We start from the raw sequence: 25,305 nt of genomic DNA on the forward strand, positions 1-25,305 counted from the left end.
TGACTCCAGGGGGAGTTTTCAAAAAGGGTAGCGTTTAGCACGCCTAAAAGTCAGCAGCAAGTCTGTACCGAAAACTGAAAAATTTGAAGGCAAAATTAAAAGCAGATGTTTTATCTATAAAGTTGATGTGGGCACACTAAACTGTACTGTACAGTGTTCATGACATTCTCTCCAGTCTTTCAGGCATTTTCTCAATGTACACATGCATCACAACGGAGAAAAGACGAGCAAAGGATACCAATGCTCCCCATTGAGCCACACAGAAAAAACCACCAAAGCACATTACAGCTCACAATACATGTTTATTATTAGAGATGTTTACAGAAAAGTCTGTGAATTACTGCTAGCCTAAGACTGACAACTGGGGCAGGTTTATGGTTTATGGCTTTGTTTTTTAAATCATTTAAAAAGTCGCAAAACTGATTAAGTTTGGGGGTTATTTCAGTCTTATTAAAAAAAGTTCAATTCACAGATAAAGGAGAAGGTGCTTTCGCTAGTAATTTAGTAACTACGACCAAATAGGGTGTAAAACTTGGCAGGGTTTTTGCCACAGACACATCTTGCCCCACACTGCAGTTCACGGAGAGGCTGAAAAGGTATGCAAAGGCTTTTTGCTCCCATGGAGGGGGCGCCAGGCTCAAGATCTTGATCCCTGAAATAAAAGCGTACTCATAAATAAATACTTTCATTTAAAAATAAAGATGCAATAAAGCGTATTACACATAAACCTCAAAAGCACACTAAGCAGTCTGAAAGTTTCCCAAGTAAGAGAGTAAATACACTGAATTATGCAGGACAGCAAGAGTCAAGGGTGAGGACTGTACATCAGTGTTATACCCAGAGGCATCTTACATCCCTGTTTTATATTCAAAACATTTTGATTTTGACTTTGGTGATACTCTCCAGTTCAGTTATATTTTACCTGGCAGTGGTCTTCTTGATCCAGTCCTCACACTCAATTTCCCCACAGAAAGGGATTTGTACAATCTGAAGGATGGGGGACGGGGGGAAGGGGAAGAAGAGAACAACAGTTATACGTCTGGAAAAAAAAAGAAATCATCCTTGCCTATGGAAGATTACTAAACCCTAACATCTCGCATACAGTCAAAACCGGAAAAGTTCCAATTGCCACAATTAAATTTTAGTAGTTCTTTCTTGTCAGAGAAATAGATAAGCATAGTCATCTCTCCATAGTGCAGCATGGAAAAACCTACACCAACCCACAGCAGCATTTAAATCAAGTCGGGGTACTGGTTTTATAATTTATTTTTTTTTTAACCCAATATATCTTCCTTCTGTGCAAACTATAATCACTGTTTTCTCCTGGAATACTTTGTTTTTCAGGAAAAGTTTAATACTTTCAGACTGCAGAACAAATGCTTGCTTACATACTGCAAGACAGTGCTTTCATGATGAAGTTTCATTTTTAATTCCATTACTATGAATTTTCATATTTTCTGAATAAGACAAGAACATACATATTTTAAGAAAACAATCAACAGCACATGTTTCTTGGGGGCAGGGTGAAGTGGTGACTATTTTCCTGCTCTTTCCTTTCGTTAGCTTAACTGAAGAAAACCGAGAAAGATGAAATAATAATCCCATACACTCTTCTCAGTACTACTCTTAATTGTTGTAGCAAATCTCTTTTCCCAAGTCTCATAGTCTATTTCACTGATTTTTTTTCATTTTATAGGGCTTTCACAGTGAAAATTCTGTTTACTACTAAAAAGTAGGATTACTGTTAAAAAAAACACCCCTTACACACATATGAACACTTATGTAATGCTAACAGCTAAGGGCAACAACAGCTACTAAATTAAGCCTTCAGGCATTTTAATTCTATCCAAACTGTGAATAAGGTTTGCTCATCTGTGGCTTGCTTTCACCAAAATTGTGTTCTTAGTGCAAAATTCTCAATTTGCCTTGAACTGGAAGACACCTTCACTAGACTTCATTTTATAGCTTCACTTTCTTGCAACTGAAAAAAGGAACTATTACCAACCTACTACACTTTTCTTGCATTAAACTGTAGTTAGATGATTTTTTTTAAAGTATCTATGCAATTATTCTTAAAGTTTCAACTAAGCTTTGCAAGCAACTTAAAAGAACACAGAAGCAGTCAGCATTTTTAAAGAGCTAACAGTCTACATTGCAATTATAGTAAGGGGAGAGCAGCAACAGGAATTAAGCTTACAAATTTTCTTCTTAAATAGCAGTCAGTGCTAACACCGTAATTTCAAGAAATTACAGAATACATATGCTATTAAATTTTGTCCACACGACATATGTAAGTAGAGAGTGAAACAGTCATAAAATGATGTATGTAATTTTTTTTCAATTCAGAGAAGCTGATTATAATAAACTTATGTTATATAAGTACCAAAATCTAGCTGTACACAATGGTGAATGTTGGACATTGAAGACCAGGCATTTTACCCTCTCCACAGGCAGAGGGTATCATCTGGAACCTCTATGGCAGGAGAAGAAAGGGGTTTCTGCAGTATTTCATCAAAATTAAAGTGCATGTACAAATACAGAATTAGCTTCACATTCCATTCCTGCTGCTCTTGGAATGAGCTTGATGCTTCATTTCAGTTTATTTTTTACGTACAAGTTTACTGTAATTTTAAAGATTTTTTTAAGAGCTTATTTCTTCCTTAACTGTTTCTTTGTCTTGAAGACAGTCAAAAATAGTTTCAGTGTGCTTGTTTAATTCAGAAGTGAAAGGTACATGATGGGCCATCTTGAAATCACAACACATGAGAGCAGTAGTACCAGCTGAACGTCTATGCAGAGCACAGTTATTTGTTAAGCCAAGAGTAAAGATTTTTGGGTTTTAAAATCGACTACCAGATGCTGTAGACACACTCGCACCAAGGAAATGGCACGGTCAGCAGAAAGAGCCCAAAGCTCTTTGGAAGCAGAATATTTCACACCTGTATTTAGTTATGCAGAGGAAAAAAAGGTAGTACTACTACTAGAGCACCTACGCACAGAATGTCTGAAAATTCTACATCCTCAGCTTCATAAGCATGCTAAATCAGTCCCTCCTCGCTTCATAATTATTTCTGTAAATCTTCTTATAAATTGAATTTAAGTGCAACAGAAGTGCAAGTTAACAAAAGTACTATGAATTCTTGGTATTTGTGCATTTTCCATCAGAAATTTTGTAGTTTTCAGAGTAGATCTAATTGATACACAAAACCCCCTGATCTCTTTTTATAAAACATATAGCCTTAATGATTGATCCCAGAGAACCTACTACTTGAAGACATTAATGTTAATACATGAACAATTTCACAAGCTGAGGTTTGTGACAGAATTTCAAGGTTAAGAACTTCTGCAGTGGATCTCTGAAAAAGAAGCCGCAGCTCAGCTCTCTACTGAAGACTTTAATCTCTCACCTAGAGTACAAATACTTTGTCAGAACTTTACATTTTTCACAGATCTCTAGATCAGTAGAGCTCAATCATCCACATTATGAGCTATTCTTACTATCAATCCAAGGTTTCAGACTTGCAGTAATTATTAATGAACCCAATGGCTTCTATTTGGGTCATAAAAGTAAAACTCTATGACGTAAATAGCATGTACTTTAAACTCCTACTTGAACCCTATTATGAGATTTGACAAGTGTTTTTCACTGTTACCATTATGATAATGACAGTAAGTTTATCTTAATCAGAGTATTTACATTAATCTCTCTGAAAAGCACCTTCTGATAAAAATGTAACACTCTAAATACAAATTACCAAACTGTAGCATTGTAAGTCACTGCAAGACACCCTGTCACTGCTGGCATAGGACTACACTTTGAGTGGTGGTAACTTGAAACACTGTTTTATTTAGTAAATACAGTATTTTAGCAAAAGAAGAAAGCTATGTGTATCATAAATTTTGGGAAAGCTGATTATTTTTGTGTGCAACTCTATAGGAGAGGCTTCATCTGCTTGTGAGGGGATGTTCCATAAAAACCACAACAGTATTCATATAAAAGCTTTGAAATTCCTAGCCCCTGATTATCTATAAGGGACAGAAAATATGCAAAGGCACTTCCTGTGATAGAATGAGGTAAAGTTCCTTACCTTTCCTGAATCAAGCTCTTTTTGAAAGTCCTCCATAGTATTGGCCACCACCATATGACTTTTTAGGTCCTCAGAAGCTCTAAGAAAACAAAACAACCAAAAATTCAGTCAGGGCAGATTTATGCACATAACCTTACTGGCCAAATGAACTAAGTTTGCAGAGTCAGTCAAAACAAAAAGTTACAAGAGAAGATACATATTCATTTGAATCAGGTTATGTCTTTCTATCATTTCCACCTTCAAAGACAAAATCTTGATTAATTGCCAATGGGGTGTTCTCCGGGCTGCTGAACATTTCACTGTGTTAATTTACACTGTTGTGCATGTCAGTTCAACGCCAACCAGCTGTAGATAGAAACAGTAAGTACTATAGATGCAGATTTTTCTTTTTTAATCATGTTCTAAAACTAAATAGCAAAATGCTTTTTAACTAGGTTAAAAACTACAACACCAGGTAAAAATATTCTGCTTGTAAGCAACTTCTATCACCACAGAAGAAAGCAGAAAAACTCAATCTGCTGTTGGTGCTGGATCAGCAGCCTGTTCTTAGTGTACTTACAAACAACAATTTGCAATGACAGACACACAAGGGATTTTGGCACATGCAATAAGTGCTAATAACAGTTCCAAATGCATTTGATTGCTTATAAGAAAGCAATCCTATGAAAGTCAACAGGATATAGGGTCTAAAATATACCTCTGAACACAGAACTTCAACTACTGAAGTTTCTTGGAAAGCTTTGTGTCTTTCCAAATCCCCTACCAAAAGCATCTTTCAGGAATGAATCCTGTGCACTATTATCCCATTAACTATTTATGGTGCATTTGTTTATTAATACTTCACATGAATTAAAATAAGTATTTTAAAAAATAATTTCAAAACCTTTAATATTCTTTTTAAGTAGCACAATAGGAAACTTCTATCACTATACATGAACAAGTTTCAGAGGCACAAAAATGAAATGTCACAAAGATGGGCCTAACTCGTCTTTCTCCACAAATGAAGCAACAATGGGAGAAATTCTTCTGACAGGTGAAGTACATCTGCAATTAGCACAGCTGTTTACTGTACTACTCAATTTACCTGTTGTAAAGGTTAGCATGGATCTCCTCCAAAACCTGCTTCAGTCTATCTTCTGCTTCATGTTCAGAAAAGGTCAGCTTCTGTCCTGTGTCTCTTCTAACAGCTACAAACTGTTGGCTCTTCATGTCTCGTGGTCCCACTTCAACCCTGACTGGAACACCCTTCATTAAAAAACATTAGGAGTTATAGAAGGTACAATGAGTAAGTCATTCTCAGAAGTCTTTGGGTTGGTTGTTTTTTTTTCCTCTCTCTCTCCCACCTCTCTTTCTTTTTGTGTTCTAAAGCCCCATCTTAATATGGAATCACTCTACACATTTAAGTTTCTTTGGAAAAGTATCAGAACATAGTCCAATGCTTTTATGCATTTCTGTCTTTTCCATCCATACTCTCTTCACTTGTGCATTATACCTTCCTCCAACCTTGCTTCACTAGCTTGGATGCTGCATCTGTGCCAACATGCAATTAATACTAAGACAGTTAAACCACAACTAAAATTACACTAAGACACGTATCCCCAATAGTGCAAATCCAGTTTTTTGAAGATTTTGAAGATTTTTTTTAATTTTAAAGAATTATTAAGACTTCTATAGTCATTTTAATGTTTTAGTTCATCCAATAATACCTTTTAATTCTGTTTTTACAGAACACTTCCAATGGCATGAACAGCAGATAGCAAAAGTTCTGTTAAATATAGCCCTAGTATCAACATAGAATATTAGACTACAAACAGACAGCTGCTTTATTTATGTAAAGCTTTTATGATTCATAAACTTCAGTGGTAAGAACTATGTAATTTCTCATCTCCCATATAACATCAAACAAAAGAGTTTCCATTTAACTAATAAGTTAGGAGTCCACTGAGTTTAACTTATTTTCTCTACATCCTGCTAACACATGTCCCAAGCTGTACACATTTTTTCATTGGAAATGAAGACAGTGGGTGTGAATGCATTTTGGTGGGTGGTTTTGGTTTGATGTCATACAGGTTTATCTTTGCTGTTCCACTGTGTGCAGCACTGTTGTGACCCTGGAGGCACTTGAGTATTAGCAGACATTTTTAAACATGCACGTAATTTGCGCTATTAATTTCATTTTCTAGTTATACGAAGTGGAGACTTGCAAGTTCAAAAATCACTAATGACATGTAAATCCTAGCGAAGAGAACAAGTCTCAAAACATCTTTTCTTCATTTATTAATGGAAGTGACCACTGATTATCAGGCAGAAACTCTTCACTTAGAGAAGTATTTGCCTTCAAAATACAAGGCATGCTTAACATGCCTCATATATACCCCCCACCTACAAGCTTCAAAACACCTCCTGAAAACAGAAGTACCTTAAGTTCCCAGTGGTTGAACTTCCAACCAGGTGAATAGTTGTCTCTTAAATCAGCCCGTACACGGATATTAACACCAAGCAGCCTATTACGATATTCATTGCATTTCTTCAATAAAGCCTCTTTGTCCTCTTCAGAAAGGGAATTTGTGATACCACAGGGAATAATTACAACCTGCAATATAACATGACATGTACTTTATGTTATAAAAAAGTTATCTCATAGTTATAAAAAACTTTAAAACAATGTTGTGGCCTTATATCACAGTAATTTCTTTCAATTTCTCAGAAGTGAAGGATACATTTCCCTTTTCATCCAAATGATACAGATAAAATTACTTGAAATGGATGGACTATTAAAGGGAGCTTGTCCACCACAATACCCTAATAATCTGTATTGACTACATACAGCAAGCTCTGCAATTCAACAGCTCCTATACTATGTTAAGTCTTCCAGGTGTCCAACATGAAATGCTCATGAATTCCACAACAGGAAAGGAAACAAAATTGTAGTTTAAGGAATTTTTACACACCTGAACACAGGCTACTCGAGGTGGGAGCACCAATCCCATGTTATCTCCATGAATCATTGTCATTACACCAATAGTTCGAGTTGTAATGCCCCAGGAATTCTGATAAGCAAACTGTTTTTCTCCTGGTTTCTTGGGATCTTCAAATACAATTTCAAACATCTTTGAGAAATTCTGCCCTAGATGATGTGATGTTGCTCCCTGAAACAGATGCACACAGAAAATTCTACTCAACTGAAAGTTAAGTCTATCAAGCATCAGTTTAAGACTTTCATCTTACTGTATTTACTGAAAAAAAAATATTCTTCTAATAGATAATCACCTGGATTGCTCTTCCACTGGCAGATATAAATGCCTCTACAGTAGTAGTATAATCACCCCCTGCGAATTTCTCCTTCTCTGTCTTCCTTCCTTTCACAACAGGTATTGCTAGGAGATCTTCATACACTTGAGCATACAGATCAAGTATCTGCATTACCTATGATGAACATATTGTCTTTAAGAATTACTCAGTATTTTGCATTTGCTAAATCATGAAATACTTTTATGTACCAGTCTACAAACTTAAAAATTTAACGCTTTCTCAAGACTGTGATTGAAAAATAAGATTTTTTTCAATTGCTTTAAACTTTGCCTGTTATGTTCTGTGTCAAATAGCAACAACTATAAACCACAACAGAAAACAAGAACAGTCACTGCAGAAATGCCAGCCCAATGGTTACATTAACTTCTGGTTTCCAGCTAAAAGTTTGATATGCCATGACAGTCAATGAAACATCCGTATTTCAGGCAAAGAAGTGTTAAAATTTCTAGCAGTTAACATGTGAACACATTATATAGATTTTTAACGAAAATAATTTTTAGGAAAAGCATTCTTTATATATCACACTCTTCAGACTCCCCATATTGTTTGAAGAGACTAAAGCCTCAGACACAGGCTACACCTAAGAAAACGGTGAGTTCTAGTACACTTGACATTTTTCATAAGGACTCCCAAAGAAAAGGAGACAGATTTCCATGAGGTCCTAGTAAAAAGATTTGTGTTGCTATGGAGTAAAGTAATTTTGTGAAAGTAAAAGCACCAGCACATTTGCTTTTTACCTCCTCTGCTGCTTCTTCATATGTTGCAAATGCTGTGTGACCCTCTTGCCAAAGGAACTCACGAGTGCGAAGAAAAGGTTGGGGATGTTTGAACTCCCAACGCTGGAGGGGAGGAATAAAATAATTGAACACCATGATTAATGCTGAAGTGCCAAATTATTGTTAAATATAATGTTTATAAATAAGTATTAGAAAATTCTCAACAAAGACAAAAAGTCAACTATTCACAGATTTCTACTTAAACAATATAAACGTACATTGATAAAGCACGTTTTACTAGAAAGTGAGAAAAACAAATCACACAAACCACATTCATACTTTTGCCATGAAATATGTGCTGTGATCAGTACCGTCATGCCACGTCCACATACAATAATTGTCCTACACTGCACTTAAGATACAACAGTTATTCAGAAATCATGTACAGACATACCACAACATTGCACCACTGATTAAGCTTGATAGGAAGATCCCTGTGTGACTGCACCCACTTTGCATAGACAGGATACATGACTGGAAAAAGAAAGCAGCTTTGGGTCTCTGCACAATACAGCCAGTTTATGCCAAACCTTTCTTTCTGCTACATACAAGCTGTATGTAATTCTCTGCTGTAAAAACTATGCTTTTATGTTTAATTCTCTTTAAAAAGCATTTATCTTAACACATACTATTTTCACTGAAAAGAATACTTTCATGTCATCCTGTTTCTCTGCAAAACTGCTTGCTTGCTAGCCAAAGTACAATCCAAGGCTTAACATCCAATGACACTACGTTTGAGTCACTGACTTTGAGCATGTAAATACATCTAGGTTCAAAATAGAAATTCACTGACCTAGAGATTTCAGGATGCTATAACATACCTGGTTCAATTAAAAACTCATCCAGCCTTAGGTCTTAAATTGTTTATTTAAATTACTCTGAGGAAATTTTAGTAAAAGCTAGTTTCACAGCCATAGTCAAAGTACATGCAAAACTAAAGTGAATTATGAGATGAAGAAATTTTCCTATGAACAATATAGAACAACAAATGTTGTTCAGTCAAATGAAATCATTCTTCAGGATACTAAAGGAAAAATTCCTAGAGTGTACATTTCCTAGAAAAGTCCATTGAAGGGAGCATACATGCTGTGACATTTGCTCTAAGCAGCAGCAAATTTAGGAAATTTTGGTAAGGAGTTACAGAAAACGTTCTAAAAAACAGGTTTCCGCTTTTCAAAATGGAAACTTGTCTATCAGCTACATTATACCTCTAACTGTGTTATTTACAGCCAAACTGCATGAAGTCTACCTGTTTCACTTGTGGGACGTATAGCAATTGGTTCAGCCAGTTCTGTTTTCCCAGATCTTGTGACCCACGCAACCTAAAGGAAGGGGGTGAGGGAAGAGAGGGAAAAAAAAAAATCAAACAAAGTAAGTTTGAAAAAAACCTTTACTATCATACTCAACCACAGACTAAGTTGTTGGGTTTTCTTGTACTCAGATTAGAACAAAGTTTTTAAGTGTACCTCAGGAGCAAAGTCAGCAATGTGAGTCTTCTCCTTCTCTAGGGCAGCCTGGGACACGAACATGGGGAAGTAACAGTTTTCCACTCCAAGTTTCTTGATCTCTGCGTCGAAGAAGTTCTTGATAGCTTCCCAAATAGCATAAGCCCAAGGACGAAGAACATAACAGCCACTCACATCATAGTATTCAATCATCTCTGATTTTGTGATCACCTTTCAAAAGATTATTTAGATACTGAAGTTTCAATTTTATACACAAAGAACATTTAGTAATTCATGTGTGCGGCATGCAATTCAAGAAAAGTCTCCTATTTACAACTTTGTGCCCAAAAAGTTAGCAAAGATATGCTTTGGTATTGCTTCTGTTTCTTGTAATTAGAAAAAGTTATGCAGGAACATTAAGTTTAATAATAGATCTAAATAATGTAAACACACTTAACTACAACTGAATTTCAAGAATCCAAATAAGAGACAGTAGCTAATTTACAGGAACCAACAAACTGCACTTCTGTAACAAATGTCTCTAGCTCACGTCAGAAAAGATTTTTATTTCTTAGGGTATAATTAAAAATTATACCAGCAAGAGGCAATGTACACCACTAATATCTCTTTACAATCTTTCGTAAGTAGGCTAATCTAAACTAATCATCCCTACTCCGGTTGTTTTGAACCTTATGAGCCAGCAAATTCATTCAGTATCAACAGATTCTGACTTTTGTTATACACCATCCTGAGGTGAAATCAAACTCCCAAGCCTGTGAAATACTCTTACTTCACTGAAGTTTTCTACTCTTAATGAAAGAGGAGTTCATATGTGAATTAAGAAAATATATAAATATATATATATTATAAATATATATATGTATCGATATATATATATATTATAAATATATATATGTATCGAGATATAGATATATATATATTATAAATATATATATGTATCGAGATATATAGATAGATATATATATATATAGATAGATAGATATATATATATAAAAGGAGGGAGGGGTGGAATGGTTGACACTCATCCTTTTTACAGCTTTCTGAAGTTAGTCAGACCTTCAAGTTAGTCAGGCACTTCTACATAAGACTATGATAGAAATGCAGGAAACAGAAAAAAGCAAGTATTTAAATTCAAACTGATGTGCACTTACCTGGGAGAACCAGTCTGCAAGATTTTCTTCTTTTTTAGCTTCTAGACCCAGCCTACAGTATTAGAAAAGAACCACATTTGTGCTGTACAGTATTTAGCAGTGAAATTTACCCTTGCGTCTTTTTTTTTTTTTTTTTTTTGAGGGAGGGTCAGGTTGGGGTGGAGAAAAAATGGGCCATGGAACAGAATATTTTAATCTTACTTCATAAAGCTAATTTTTCCTTTTTTTTTTTTCCTCCTGACAGTTTAGTACATATTGCCTATTACAAATTGCTAATATTTCCTTACCTTTGCTAACAAGATTTCATAAAAAGGGCTCAGTTCCTTTTCTACTGCTCGAACCCTTGTAATTCTCACCATAATGATGCATTAAAAATCTCAAGCACCTCCAGTAAGAATCTAAGATTAACCAGACCTGGGTGTAAGCTGTTCTACTCTTTGTTTTAAAAATTTCTTACCTAGCCAGTGGCTACAATTTCAGGAAACATATGCAACTTGAATTCAGTACTCATGTGAGCATCAATCACACTGTTCTAAGACAGAAAACTGACCCTACCATCACGATAAAGATAACCAGTAAAAGTACATGATTCTAAAGAAGGCTAAACTCACCAGACTCAAATGACAGTAGACAAAAGTAAAGTTTTTACATCTCTACAGAGAAATTTTAAGGGTGAAAAATACATTTTTCAGGCATAATTTCTATACAAAATAACCACATCTCTGTCTCTTAGCATGTAATTTGCGTATCTGAAAGATGAAATAAATAGTGCTGCATAAGACATGCTGTGCAAAGACTTCTAAAATTCAGGGTAGTAGCTAGTGAGGGAATGCACAGCAATCATCACTGGTTCCACCATTAACAACAGCAGTACCTTGCTCTGGGCTGGGCTACGTACTTCTCATGGTACTTGCAGTAAGTATTTTTGGAAACCTTGGTACAATGAAATAAGCATAAGGGTGGTTTTTTCCTCCAGGGTTTATACTGAGCGAGATACAGCAGCACATTTGCAGAAGCATACCAAGTTCTCAATGACAATAACAGTACCCACAGTTACTAGGTATGCACACTGCTTTATATTCTTCCTACAGGCTAGGCAGGATTTTCCGTAGTAGGATGCCAAGGTACAGCTGACACTAAATAAGCTTTGATCCTAAATATGAACACAGTTATTTTGCACATGTCCACACTTTCAAGTGAAATGAGAAGCCTACACAACTCTAAATCTGTATAGAAGTAAACAGTTAAGGTTTCTAGAGAACAGCTTAAAGATCGTATCTTTACCTGGTTTGTTTCTTAGGGCCTTGACCCTCTCCTGATCCATCTGAGGACAGCTCATTGCCACGCTGTCCTTGCAAAGGTTCTTTTTTGGGGCCATCATTTTGCTTCGGTTGCTTACTCTGTTTTTCAGACTTGTTGTCTTTCTCTTTCTTCTTCTTGTCTTTGTCATCAGTGCCACTAGCCGAAACTGGTTTATAATCAACTCCTGCAACAGACTTATACTGGGCCTTCAACTGAAGAAGTTCCTTAACAGCTGCATCTATCTTTTCCTTGAAGAATTAAAAAAAAAAAAAAAAAAAAAAAAAAAAAAAAGAAGAGAGAAATTTATACAGAAATCACAGGAATAAAATGGCTCTTATCAAAGAAATAAAATAGATCAATGTATGGCATTGTGGGCATCCATACAGCATTGGGGAAAAAAAATCTGCAAAAGCCAATGCTTAACTTAAATGCATTACCATTTTAAGGACTGTATCTGACAGGAATAATTTTAAAAGTATATTTCAGATCGCAGAATTCAAATGCTGCCTATTCTAAATGTGTATTTCTAATTCCCATAATCACACTGTTTTTAAAATAGATTTTTAGATTACAGTACATTTTTACCTTTTCTGCTTTTTCTGCTTTCAGTTTCCTAACTTCATCTCCTTGAAGAGCTACTTTGCTAAACAGAGCTTTAGCTTCAGGTGTGTCTGGGCCACTGGGTACTGTGTTCAATGCCTGAGGCAAAGCAGCTTGAGCTACTGGTGGATGTCCTGGCTTGTAGTCCTGCCCAGTCTTTTCCTTGTAGTCAGCTTTTAGAGAAAGAAGGAGTTTTACTGCTTCATCTATTTCATCCTATATGGAGGACAAATAGCAAGATGTACTGATAAGAATTAGAGAGAACTGACAAGCAGCATTGATTTTCAGGCTAAGAAAATAAAATTTCCATCTAGCAATAAACAGTGCTTCATAATTAGGCAAGGACTCAAGTAACAGCTCTTCTCCAAGCAACAGGAATATGAGAGCTGGCACATTGTACCGGAACATTTGCTTAGCCCACCTGGCCAGCTATAGCCTGTTAAAAACTGCAACAGAATCTGTACTGAAAAATACAAGAAACTGTTTCAGAAAACAGCCTTTTAAAAAAAAAAAACAAAAACAAAACACACACAGAAAAAAAACTAATCCAAAACCAAAACCAATTCTGCAAGGTAAAATATAAGCAAAAAAAAAAAAAACCCAGCAGCTCCTGAAAACATATACGTTTGTCTTGTGTTCTTTTCCACAACTATCACTGGATTTGTCAAGTTTTGAAGTCTTACTATTGTTGCAGGACACTACATACTTCTATCTTCACCCGTCTCAAATACAGTAAGAAAAAGTAAAATACACTAAAAACTTCTGCAGGATTAACGTCTGCCATGCATGTGTCTATTAATTTAGATGTGAGAAGTTAAGTTTGACTTTCTACACGAGCTGAATTTAGAATTCACATCTCTGAGTCAAGAAAGTATCCAGCATCAGAATAGTCTTGTGTGGTGTTACCAGACCATGCAAGTTTGATGGCTAAGCTATGACCCAAACATAAGGGAGTTTGATCATTATTTGGTGACAGATTTCCCCCCAGTGGCAAAAAGTGGCAGGAGTTACAATTGCTTACTCTATTGACTATTATACCTTGGAAGCTTTCTCTGCTTTGAGTCTGCGTACCACTTCCCCTTGTTCAGCTACATTATCGTACAGTGCTTTGCCATCCACTAAGTTACAGTGTGCCAAGTTACTGCAGCATACAGAAGATGGAAGAGTAGTAGAAGGTATACAAGAAGGAGCTGAAGGTGGGTTTCCAGGCTTGTACTCTTGACCTGTCTTTTCTTTATATTCTGCTTTTAGATTTAAAAGAATTTTCACAGCCTCATCTATTTGTTCCTGAAGCAAGAAAGGAAAAACAACAGTTGCAGATAAAGATAGAAATAAGAGAGATGCAACACAATAGGTAAGATAACATAATCTTTACTGGAATTGCACTAATGTTGCTGTTACAATAAAACTTTTAGAGCTAACTTGTTAGTGTAAGTTGTCATTATTGAGTTCTGTAGTAAAACCTGGTAGCCAGAATACTGACAAGTTGCACATCAAAAGGACTGAATCAGGCAGTATATGCAAGGGTTGATTTCTGTGCCATGAAAGCTTCCCATTCAGGCAGCTTAGCACCCTCCAGATACAGCAGTCCATGACTTTGTACACTGGAGAATGAAAGCAAATACTCTCCCATTAAAACATATGAATTTATTTTATATGTATAAAAATATATATAATATGAATTAATTTATATGAATTAATAAATAAAAAAGAGAATAAAGAATGGTTCCCTGGCCACTGTCAAATTACTACCAAATTTATTATTGCCATTCTAGCTTTCAAGTTCCAGCCCTTTTTTCAAGTTATTGCTTATATTCTACTTCACTTATCTTATATCACTACAAAAAGGACTAGTTTGTTTATTTTCCAGGCTCTCCATACACTATTACGGAACTCATTAAGTCAGTCATACCAGCTGAAGAGAATTTGGGAAAGCGCTTTAGGAAATTTGAAAGTACTTGCTTATATTTTGTTCCCCAAGCTTCACAAAACCTGTAATGAGGTTTTAGTCTAAACTGAAAACATTGTTCCACTCAGAAGTATTCACTATTAATACACCTTTGAAGCTTTCTCCAATTTAAGTTTGCGGACCGCTTCGCCTTGTTCAGCTACTCTGTTGTACAGAGATTTGCTGTCTACTGGACATGGGGATGGAAGAGTAGAAACAGGAGAAGACTGAGGAGGGACAGAGACCACAGGTGGGCTTCCAGGTTTGTACTCCTGGCCTGTCTGTTGTTTATATTCTGCCTTTAGGGATAAAAGGACTTCCACAGCAGCACCTATCTCATCCTGAAAAAGAAAGAAAGGGGAAGAAAGAGGGAGGAACAAAGATATAGATACGTAAGACTGAAGTGCATCTTAAATACTTTCATGAAAAGACCTGCAGTTTATGTGCACCTATTCCATTTTCTTAACTATTTAATAGAGTTGTTCAGAGAAGTTTTCTCTATTAGTTTCCTACTTTTAACAAAGTAATTCCTGTTAAGGGATATACAACCCTAATAACCCTATAAATTAGTTCAGACCTTCCCATTTATTCAGATTTTACAGTGCCACCAAGACACTACTATGAACAGTATTTAACCACCAGGCAAAGAGTGTTATTTCACATCTTTTCTTGTTCTGCATTAGAAAGGATGGAAAGAACACAGGTACTAGTAGATATGTTTTCTATTTGGACCTTTAGTTTCTTTTTTCCTTTCTGGTTTCTAGGGTTTGTTTTGTTTTTAAGGTCTAAATAGCAACAAGTCAATCCTATGAAGTCACATAATTTGACCATCTTGAGTTAAATCAATTAAAAAAATACATAAATACTGCAGGACATTTTAACCCCAAGGACCATATGTGAATACTTAATCAGCTTATGCTGTGGGGTGAATTCTGTCCACATTTCAGAACAGCAGTCTAAGAAATATAGGAATTTGCTTGCATATTTATGAATATTGACACAAATTTTGGCAAACATATCTAGCTAAAAGAGAAGTATCGGAAAACACAAGTCTTGACAGGACAGAGCCCAGTCCAAATGATGATCACTAGAGAAACATGGATCCATAAGCACCCATTCATCTACAGAGAGAGAGGACAAAAGGCTATGCAAACCCAAACAAAAAAATATCAATCAGCCACCTTAGGTGCTTTCTCAGCTTTCAGTTTTCGGACCACTTCTCCTTGCTCTGCTACTTTATCATACAGAGCTTTACTGTTCAGAGTACCAGAGGTCTCAAGCTTTGAAGACTGTTCAGTTACAGATACTGGAGGATTTCCAGGCTTATACTCCTGGCCAGTCTTCTCTTTGTATTCTGCTTTCAAGGCCAGCAATTGTTTCACAGCTTTATCAATATCTTCCTTTGGTGCCTTCTTAGCTTTCAAGTCACGAACTGTATCACCCTGTGCAGACACCCTGTTGTACATAACCAGGTGACCTTCAGATGAAGTACAGGTTGGAGTAGAGGTATCACCAACAAGTGGAGTAGATTTTCCTTTTACAGCTGAACCAGCCTTAACAATGAGAAGGAAAAAAAAAAAAGAGCCAAGTATTCAGCATAATAATCTTGTACAGTAACAGATGTACAGTAATACATTTTATGTCACTTTTCTAAAACACAAGGTTACCTCTTTCTTTGCACTTTCAGCTTTGGTCTTCTCTTTTGACCCAGATGTTGGCATTTCCTTAGTGTGTCCATCAGGGATGTAAATCAAAATGCATGGGGCATCTTTACAGCTGTAAGGACTATAAAATGGTTTATAGAAAATACAACGATAAAGGAAACACAAGATGCATACGAAATGTTTTTTGAAACAAATCTTTCTACAAGGTGCTCTCACACAACTGCAAGTTTACGTTTGTACACAACTGTAGTTACCCAGATTTACACAATTGTGGATCTGCATAGAATCCTGTTATGCACAAGTTTTCTTTATGTTACAATATTATGCCAAAATGCAGCGTAATTTAGATGTTTGGTAGCTTGCTAAAGAACTGTTACAATTAAATAGTATGTGCACACCAATTGGGGAAATGTCTGTTTTATTTTGTAACATGGTTTCTTAATTTATATACTTAGAATCACAAGGAAAGCATGATCTCTTCACTGAGTGGGTTAGCTGGGGTGCACAGAAGTGCCATGTACTTACTTGGCTTGGACAGTCTGAAGAGGTAGGAATGTACAAACTAAAAGCCATGCCAGTCCACAGAAATATTCCACAGAAAGATCACGGTAAAGGGCAAAATATTTGCAGGCAACATTACTCTTGCCAATGCATGTATGAAAACATCAGAACACAGCAAGCTAAAGCAAACTCTGTGAAGTCTGCTCAGGCCATTCTTAGGTAGCTTACCTCACTGGCTCATAGGGCTGATCACAAATAAAGAATCCTCTTCTCTGAAGTTGTATGATGTCCCCTTTTTTTAACTCTCTAAGGCAAGGATCACCCAACATCAGTTCTTCTTGCTGCAAGTATTAAAAGAAAGCAATCCAAATCTAACAGAGCACAAGAAATAGTAAGAAATACAGTAGAGCTGTAGAAAGATACTGGTGATTTTTTGATTTTGGAAGTGTTGAAATGTTAGTTAATTCCAGGGGCAGCAGAACAAGTACTAGCAAGAAGATGCCATATCGTAAGAATGTAACAAAACCAAAACTCAGATTATTGGTCTCAGATGTGTAAAAAACAGGTAATGTCTGAGAAAAAAAACATGAGTCAAATTTTAATTTTAAAATTATGAGACCTTAAAAGGAAACATGGAAACGAGATACAACAGCACAGGATTTACTTGTCTGACAAATTAAATCTTTAGATCAAAAAGAGTAACTGGAAATAGTGATGGCAAAACACCCCTCTAAACATTAACCTTTGTGGAATAGAGAAGACAAAAAGATAACTTACCTTACTATTTTGGTTGATGTATTGCTTGAAATCTTCATCTTTACCTAGAACTGGCTTAGTGATCAGATGCTCATAATTAACACAGACAGTTGGGATGAGTGGTGCACGTGGAGTTTCTGCTAACCAAGTGATCTTAGTCGTTTTTTTGAAGTCCTTATTCTCCAAGTTCAACTTGCCATTGATAGACACAATTTTTCCACTTGAATTTCTACAGGAAAACAGAAATAAGAGTAAAGCCTAAATGATTAGTTCTCATTTGGAACTACAGACCATCAATAGATTCACTGAAAAACAAATGTTTAGAGTTTAGTCTTGAAGTTTGAGAGATGTTGGAAATGAAAGACTGTATGTATTCACTCCTGTTGAAGTTCTTTAATTTTGATATCTTAAATATCAAGAGACAGTAAAAATCATGGGGAAAAATTCTCTACATATTTATGTTCTCTGTCCCAGCTCACCCCATTCCACCACTGATTCAACACATCCATTTCAAAGACATTACGAATGGTCTCCCCTTCCCCACCTCAACAGTTCTGCAACAGAAACTGTGATAGGATTAGGTTTTTAGAATGCAAAACCAGTATGCATTACAGGGTGAAACTGGTTAAAATTCCAGGTGGGTTTTTTTTGTCTGAAAAAGCTGTTTCACAGTGGAAATAAGACCGTAGAAACATGGAGAATGCTGGATGAGAGGGCCATGCAGTACAAGGACTGACTGGTAATTTCAGACCTGAAAATATAGTAAAATACATTCTATGCTAAAATGCAGTTTTGTGGCATATTTAAAAGTGGATATCTATATAAAGAATCACAGAATGGACCTATATGGACAAGCATTAATATTTTACTGTTACAACCTACATCTTAAATCAACCAAAAGCTGAAAAGCAAAAATTAATTTCACCTCCTAGTAAACGGGTTACCTGTCCAATTTGGTGATGATAATATTGCCCCAGTTTATGAATGTAACCACCTCTCCCTCTGTTAGGGTCTCTGCATCTGCGCCCTCGATCAGGACTCTGGAGCCATACCACACAGGTTTCAACCCAACATCGGCGTTCTGTGAATAATGATTTTAATTTCAAAGGAGAGACTGTTATTATATGAAACTGACTAAAGTTAATGCAGAGGCAAAACACTGCTTTATGATAGAAGATAGATGAAGATAGAAGATAGACAATAACAGTAATGCAAAGCTGCAGTATTCCTCCACAACTCTCTCAGGTTTCCTGTTCACAAGTGTTGCACGCGTTCCTCTGACAGTACGCTCAAGAAAATTCTTCTATCAAATACTAGCTCCAACACAACCCATAGCATATCCCATCTCCTTAAGGTCCATACATCTTAATGATCTTACAGGTAGAAACTATCTAAGTTTTTCTCAAGTTTCCATTCTGCTATGCAAATTCCCTTCAAAAATAACTTTGTAACTCTCATTTTTTCTTTTTATATAGTTAATATGGAAACAAATGTGAAGCTTCTGTCAGCTGCATAGATTTTTAAAGACAGAAACTGGAAATATGTCATAACACTAAAAATACTCAGCTTTAAAGCATCTCAGCAATGGAGATACAACTTTTTTATTATTTTTTTTTTTAAAGTCAGACAGCTGGGAGTTCAGACTTTTTCAACTGATCAGGAGTTTGAAATTGGTTTCCTCTGGTCAGTATTTATTTCATTATATACTAGAGGCAGCATTTTTAATATCAGTGTTTCAGTATATTGACTTGCATCTCCCCAGACTTCAGACTTTTTGACTCTTAAAAAGGTCACAATTCTCACTTGCTCTAAACTCTCTAAAACTGTTTCCTTGTTTATCTGCCACAGAGGAGAGGGCAAAATAGATGTCCACCTCTCAGTTACAAGAAACGGCTACAGGAACACTCAGAGTGACAAAATAAAAACAAAGAAATTAAGCAAAACCTCAGCAATATTCACTTGTTCCTCAGTATAAGTGTGATATCTAAGGGATGCTTTCAGTGAAGCTTAAGTACAATTTGAGATGCCACACTCAAAAGAAAGCATCCTTCCTAGCAGTAGTGCCAAAAAAGAATTTTATCAGTAATGCACTCCCCTTTCTCGGGGATATTATTCCATTTACTGGATACTAGCAGTATTAAATTAGGAAGTTCAAACTTTTGATAACTATCTGCTATCCAAATTTAAAAGTGACATTAAAAAATCCAGACTGGTGCAATTAACAGGTTAGTGTGTCACTTCACATTAAGTCTAATGTTATTAACTATTTTTAAAAGTCTCTTGCATTCTTCACTCTCATGGATAAACAGTATCATAATGCTTGAATAAAATTTTATATTTAAACTACTCTGTGCAAATTAGTATTAAGCAATAATAAAAACAGTCTGAGCACGACTCCACACTCCTCTGAAAACTCCCAGAGAGGCCTTTCAATGCACTGTCTATATGCACTCTATATATTATTTACAAAAGCAGTTTCCTACATCCTCCTACAGAACAAACATGTTCAGTAGTTGCCCAGTTTTTGACAATTCTGTGAAAAAAAATACACCTTGGTTTTATCTCATGCTGTCTGAGCAAGTTAAAAGCAGGACTCTCCATGCTGACTGCTCCAAGCCAAGATACTTCCAACCTTACTGATCTGCAATACAAGAATATCAAGAGAGTAAAGCAAGAACCTTTGGATGCTTAGCCACTTCTCTCATCTCCTCTTGAGCTTCAGGAATATTTACTGGGACCACTGCATCTTTCAGTAAAGCAGTGTACCGAGGTGCTACTGGGTCTATAACCTACAGAAAACAAATGAGGTGGATCATGAATATATGACATTGACAGAGAAATAAGATGTTGTATAAAACAACCACCACCAAAATGGAATATTAACTGGTATTCTTTATGTTACTGCATTTTTTTATGTTTGCTTTAATGTTACTCTAATCCAAAGCTATAGAAGACAAAAGGGAGAAAACAGTGGTAATACTTCACAATTTCCCATCTTTACTGAAATATTTTGAGTAAAAACTATGGACTGGGTACTACTGATACCAGAAGTAACCAAAATTACAAGCTAATGCCTCATAGGAAAGACAGCAAAATGTACTTTGACATAGTTATACTATGCACATAGGCTAGCTATTACATCTGGACCACTTTCTCTCTAGGTAGCTGAATTTAAAGCAATAATTTATCAGTGCAGTTTGTTCTTTTTCCAGAAGCACAAGACCTGATCCCATACTAATTTTCCAGGTCAGTACTCCAGCAGCATCAGGGACAGGCCTGGCTACAGAGGAGGCACCAATTAAATCTGGCATTTTAATACAGACGCATTAGATACTATAATAAGGCAACATCATAACACTGACTTCATCAGGATTTCTACGACATCAGTTTGGCAAGAAAAAGCTATCACTAAAATGTCTTCCTTTATTTTTATTGCCCACTTTCAAACTCAGCTGACCTAATTTTTCCACAGCATTTTCATACCTGAAACACTGGTTTGTCAAACTGTTCAGAAGCACTTAAAAACATAATTCAAGTAAGCCAGTTGTCTAGGTCGAAAAGGAATACCAGAGATCTACCAGTTTAACTGGAAACTAACAAAGGAAAACACCTGCTTTTATTAATATAAAGTTACTTTTTTTCTCTCTTTAGTTTATTCCTGCTCAAGTGAAAAACTACACAGCAATTTTAGAAATTTAGCATATAATTACATGGTATTAGCAAGTAAGGTGATATGATTATATACTTGTAAGAAGTTACATTTTTAAGTTTGTAGTCACTGAAATCAGACTCCTAAGTGTTAGATACTTTAAAAAAAGGACTTGTGTATCTATCTCAAAATATAGGTGTATTGTGTGATTTAATATCATAATTTTGATAACTAAATGACTGAATTTTACAATGTTATTACCAGGCTCTTTACTTCACTCATTAGAACTCACAATCCTTACTCAGACAACAGGTGCTAAAAAGTCAGTAACGTAATTACAGGATAACATATAAAGTAAGAGCTCTCACACTGATCAAGTCTTTGAGCTCAGAACTACCTGCACGCAACCAGTTGGTTTTGCTCATATTGCAAATTGAAAACTATCTGCACAGATACATGTAAACAAAATTGGCTAATAAATATGGTGCTGTCCAAGGAGTTGAGCCAGAGGTCTAAGAAACTCAGTTTAAAAGCCAATTCAAAAAACAAGCCCTGAAAGTCCACTGTGGATTTTTCCCCAAAATCCAGTTCTTAGTCATAAATATATTTATGCAGCAACAGAAAGAACCAATTCATAAACCTTTGTGTATGTAGCAGACCAAATGCAAAAAAAAATAAAGAAATACAAGACACATGCCAGACAAGCAAAAACTACTTAAATGAACAGATCCAGGTACTATCTAAGCAAATCCAAGCAGGAATCCCAATGCAAAATAACAGGTGTTTCCACAATCACACAAAATATGCAATCAGCATTATAACAATTCGCCTTATTATAGTGTCCAAGCATCCACTGCCAAAAAGCGACTAACCATGTCAAGATGCAATATTCCTTATTTGACATTCAGTCAGAAACATCAGCAGTGCTGGCTTTATCTACATAGGCAGTATACGCAGTGCATTGGTCCTTTTGCCACAGAACGTAAAAGCGGCCAACATAAGTCAAATTTAAGATTTCTGTTTATGTTAACAAATAAGCCAAACCAGAAATGGGCAGCCTTTTAAAACTAGGAATAATGCATTTTCAGTGGGTTTGTAGAGCTCCTGTTATATAAGCAAATGTGACAGTGCTATGAAGCTGCAAAATGATCGCTTATGTTATGTATGCTTACAGCACTGTAAGCTATATGCTAAGGTAAAAAGCATTAAGTAATACCTTCTTACAGATAGCTCGCAGCTTGAAAGCAGAAAAATGAAATGCAGTTTTCATATCAGATTTACAGCAAATACCGTTATCTTTCCCGTACTACTAAGTAAGGCAAGTAAGTAAGTGTTGGTATAGGAGAATCAATAGCATTAGCGCTAGTTCAGGTTAGACGGCGAGGGGGGACATTCCATTTTCCTGAAAGTGTGCCAAATGATGCAACATACTGCTACTGCTACTTGTTGTGATAAGCACTCCAATGAATGCTGGATTCTTTACATATCCCAGAAAGAGAATACCAGGAGTAGCAACAAATTCAAGTAAGCACATACCTTTTTGTTAAAAGACCAAATTTTATCCCACTCCATATTTACAACAGATCGAGAGGAGCCCTGGAAAAAAACCCCACAAACTCACATTAATATAAACATTCCAGCTCTTTGACTTACCTAAACCAAAGTCCTTCAAAGACTACAAGCCCTCTATGGTTTGCATTCATCAAAACAGTTTAGAAAGGCATTTTGAGCTTGCAAAATAAACACTTCTTAAAGTAAGAAACCCCATTTTGCCCGGACCTGTTCACAGGTGTTCATATTGTTGAGGTGGTACACATGAAAGCAGCATATCTTCAAAAGAAGAAACATCCCGATGACAAGTACTTTAACTGAAACTTCACAAAAACTTATCCTTTTTCAAGTGAGATTCAAAGAATCAGAACAGAACACCCACCTGAGCAGCAATAAACTGTTTTAGCCCTTCAACTGTCATGCCTCTTCTTAGGACACCACGCACAGTGGGAAATCTTGGGTCATCCCTAGTAGAAAAAGATGTTTCATCAGTGTCACATACTAAGTTCTACCTGTGGGTTACACTGATCAAAAGCTTTACTAATACTGCCACACATGAAAGGCACAGCTTCAGTGTGTTTTGCTTGCATGAAATAAGAGCTAGATGAGAAGATCTAACTGAAAAGACTGAGCTCTTATCCATACAAAAATGTATGAGCAGGTTTTCTTCTAGCTCACCCCAGAGAGGGACCTCTTGGTGAAGTAGCTCTTTTCCTGTACCTATTGAATCTTAAGTCTCTCAAAAACTGGCAAGGCAAAGTTATGTCCCTATCACGTTACTTCCTTTTCATAGCACCTGAATAATGGAACCTGAAACAACATGGCTTGATTCTTTCTTGCCCAAGAAAAAACAGAAAGATTTGAGTGACAATAACGTTATCTCTCAGTGACATAAGTGATAGAATTCTATTTTATTCTCTTATACAAGAAATAAAAAGGCCTAATCTGAAATGCAAAATAAGCAGTGGTGGGGACACAAATCAAACCTTGCTGAGGACCTTGCTAAGAATTTTGGCTCTAGCAGAGTGGCTCCGTGCATAAGCTAGGAATCCAGGCTTTCAACACAATAAAAAAATAAAATCAGAAAAAAAACCCCAAACCTCACACTTGGCACACCTTAGTAAGACAACCAGGCAAGCTAGGAACTTGTGTAAAATGATGCTCTTATAGGCTGAGCACAGAATAACCTAAAACCAGCCCAGGAAAAACACTATAAGCAGTTGTCTGACAGCATTATCCATGGATTTCTTCAGACTCCTGTACTATGAAGAGATGACTTCAGACGGCATGCTCCCACAGCTAGCCCATCACGGGAATGAACAAAGGAGCCTCTCTAGACTCCAAACTACTTGCATAAGTGTAAAACCACAGCCCACCCTTTCCCAGAAAATACTCAGGCTGCTATACCACCAAGTAGTCTCTGCAGAAATTCAGTTAAACATGAAAAAAAGAAAGAAGGCAGGGGGAGGGCAGGGAGGCAGGAAGCAGGGCAGGTTTGACTAGATGGATAGGTCCAGAAGTTCTTCAATTCAGGCCCCGTTCTGGCATTGCTCAGGAATGTATCCAATGACTCAGACTGGAAAATGTGTAAGTAGCATCTACAGGCAAAAGCCAGAGTTCAAAAATAAGCTACCGCGTGTTTATTACAGGATATGAATTACTTACTGTAGAGTAGTAAATAGACTGAGACAGTAGTGGCACAGCCAGTGGCAGAAGCCACTGTAATTAAGCAGTGTTCTTAAATACTGCTTAAATATTCATTCATGCTGCGTTGATGTCAAAGCATTGTCCAAAACAGAGAATGCATGCATGCATCAGTCATGAGTATCTTAAGGAACAATGCTGAACTACAACCATGTAACATACCATCCATCCACAAGCCCTTCATTGACAAACCACGTAAGCTTTCTCTTAGAGAGCACGGTGTTGTTGAGGTTTAGGCGGCTATACTCCCATATATATGGTTTCCTTATGCCCAGTGCCTCAATGATCCAGTAGAATTGTTCATCTCTGTCATGGTATTCAGTTGTTCTCAATGCATGTGTGACACCTTCAATACTATCAACAATGGGGCAGGCAAAATCATATGTGGGATAAACCCTGTGAATAAAGACCTTCAATTAGCAGGGCAGAAGCACAAAACACTTTCTTCACATGTAAACATTTAAACTAAGGATATGAATATTTATAATATATTAATATAAACTAATCTATGATCCTGAAAACTTTCAGATCAAGACTAAAATAGCACATACACAAGAAATTGTCCATAAAAAGATCCAGAGGGCAGTAACTTTTTAAAACAAGAAAACCTTCAAGAAATTAATTCATTGTAACCTTAATATTCAAGACTAAAAAAAAAAAATAAATCCTACACTGCTATTGTTCTTTTCAAACACATAAAATGCTGACTTATAGGGGTTTCTTCCTTAAATATCAAAAAGAATAATTAGTTAACTGAATAATGAGCAAAGCCTTCATGTTTAAAAACAACCCCCTACCCATTGCAATAGCTCTACTATTATACACACATTAAATCAA

General features: G+C 36.2%; 1 protein-coding gene across 7 annotated transcripts in view; it reads right to left on the reverse strand.

The window, feature by feature from the left end:
* Nucleotides 1–282: 282 nt before the first annotated feature.
* The window catches only part of EPRS1 (glutamyl-prolyl-tRNA synthetase 1), a 38,966-nt gene continuing 13,943 nt past the window's right edge, over nt 283–25,305 (reverse strand). The window contains exons 10-35 of one of the 7 annotated variants that reach the window (XM_080408528.1): nt 24,631–24,864; nt 23,147–23,231; nt 22,750–22,809; nt 22,430–22,450; nt 20,243–20,353; nt 18,509–18,645; nt 17,586–17,793; nt 17,037–17,149; nt 16,311–16,419; nt 15,825–16,196; nt 14,754–14,984; nt 13,734–13,982; nt 12,681–12,911; nt 12,078–12,343; nt 10,794–10,845; nt 9,643–9,852; nt 9,426–9,498; nt 8,571–8,650; nt 8,138–8,239; nt 7,359–7,514; nt 7,040–7,237; nt 6,508–6,681; nt 5,173–5,333; nt 4,089–4,167; nt 923–987; nt 283–652 (exon numbers count right to left, since the gene is read on the reverse strand). In XM_080408528.1, the coding sequence (XP_080264654.1) occupies nt 502–652; nt 923–987; nt 4,089–4,167; nt 5,173–5,333; nt 6,508–6,681; nt 7,040–7,237; nt 7,359–7,514; nt 8,138–8,239; nt 8,571–8,650; nt 9,426–9,498; nt 9,643–9,852; nt 10,794–10,845; nt 12,078–12,343; nt 12,681–12,911; nt 13,734–13,982; nt 14,754–14,984; nt 15,825–16,196; nt 16,311–16,419; nt 17,037–17,149; nt 17,586–17,793; nt 18,509–18,645; nt 20,243–20,353; nt 22,430–22,450; nt 22,750–22,809; nt 23,147–23,231; nt 24,631–24,864 (3,928 nt within the window). In that variant the 3' untranslated portion in view covers nt 283–501. Of the gene's footprint in view, nt 653–922; nt 988–4,088; nt 4,168–5,172; nt 5,334–6,507; nt 6,682–7,039; nt 7,238–7,358; nt 7,515–8,137; nt 8,240–8,570; nt 8,651–9,425; nt 9,499–9,642; nt 9,853–10,793; nt 10,846–12,077; nt 12,344–12,680; nt 12,912–13,733; nt 13,983–14,753; nt 14,985–15,824; nt 16,197–16,310; nt 16,429–17,036; nt 17,150–17,585; nt 17,794–18,508; nt 18,646–20,242; nt 20,354–22,429; nt 22,451–22,749; nt 22,810–23,146; nt 23,232–24,630; nt 24,865–25,305 lie in introns of all 7 variants that reach the window. The other 6 variants (XM_080408527.1, XM_080408529.1, XM_080408530.1 and 3 more) reach the window with 6 other exon arrangements.

The sequence above is a fragment of the Falco punctatus genome (assembly GCF_963210335.1).
Source record: "Falco punctatus genome assembly, chromosome: 12".
NCBI classification, from domain to species: domain Eukaryota; kingdom Metazoa; phylum Chordata; class Aves; order Falconiformes; family Falconidae; genus Falco; species Falco punctatus.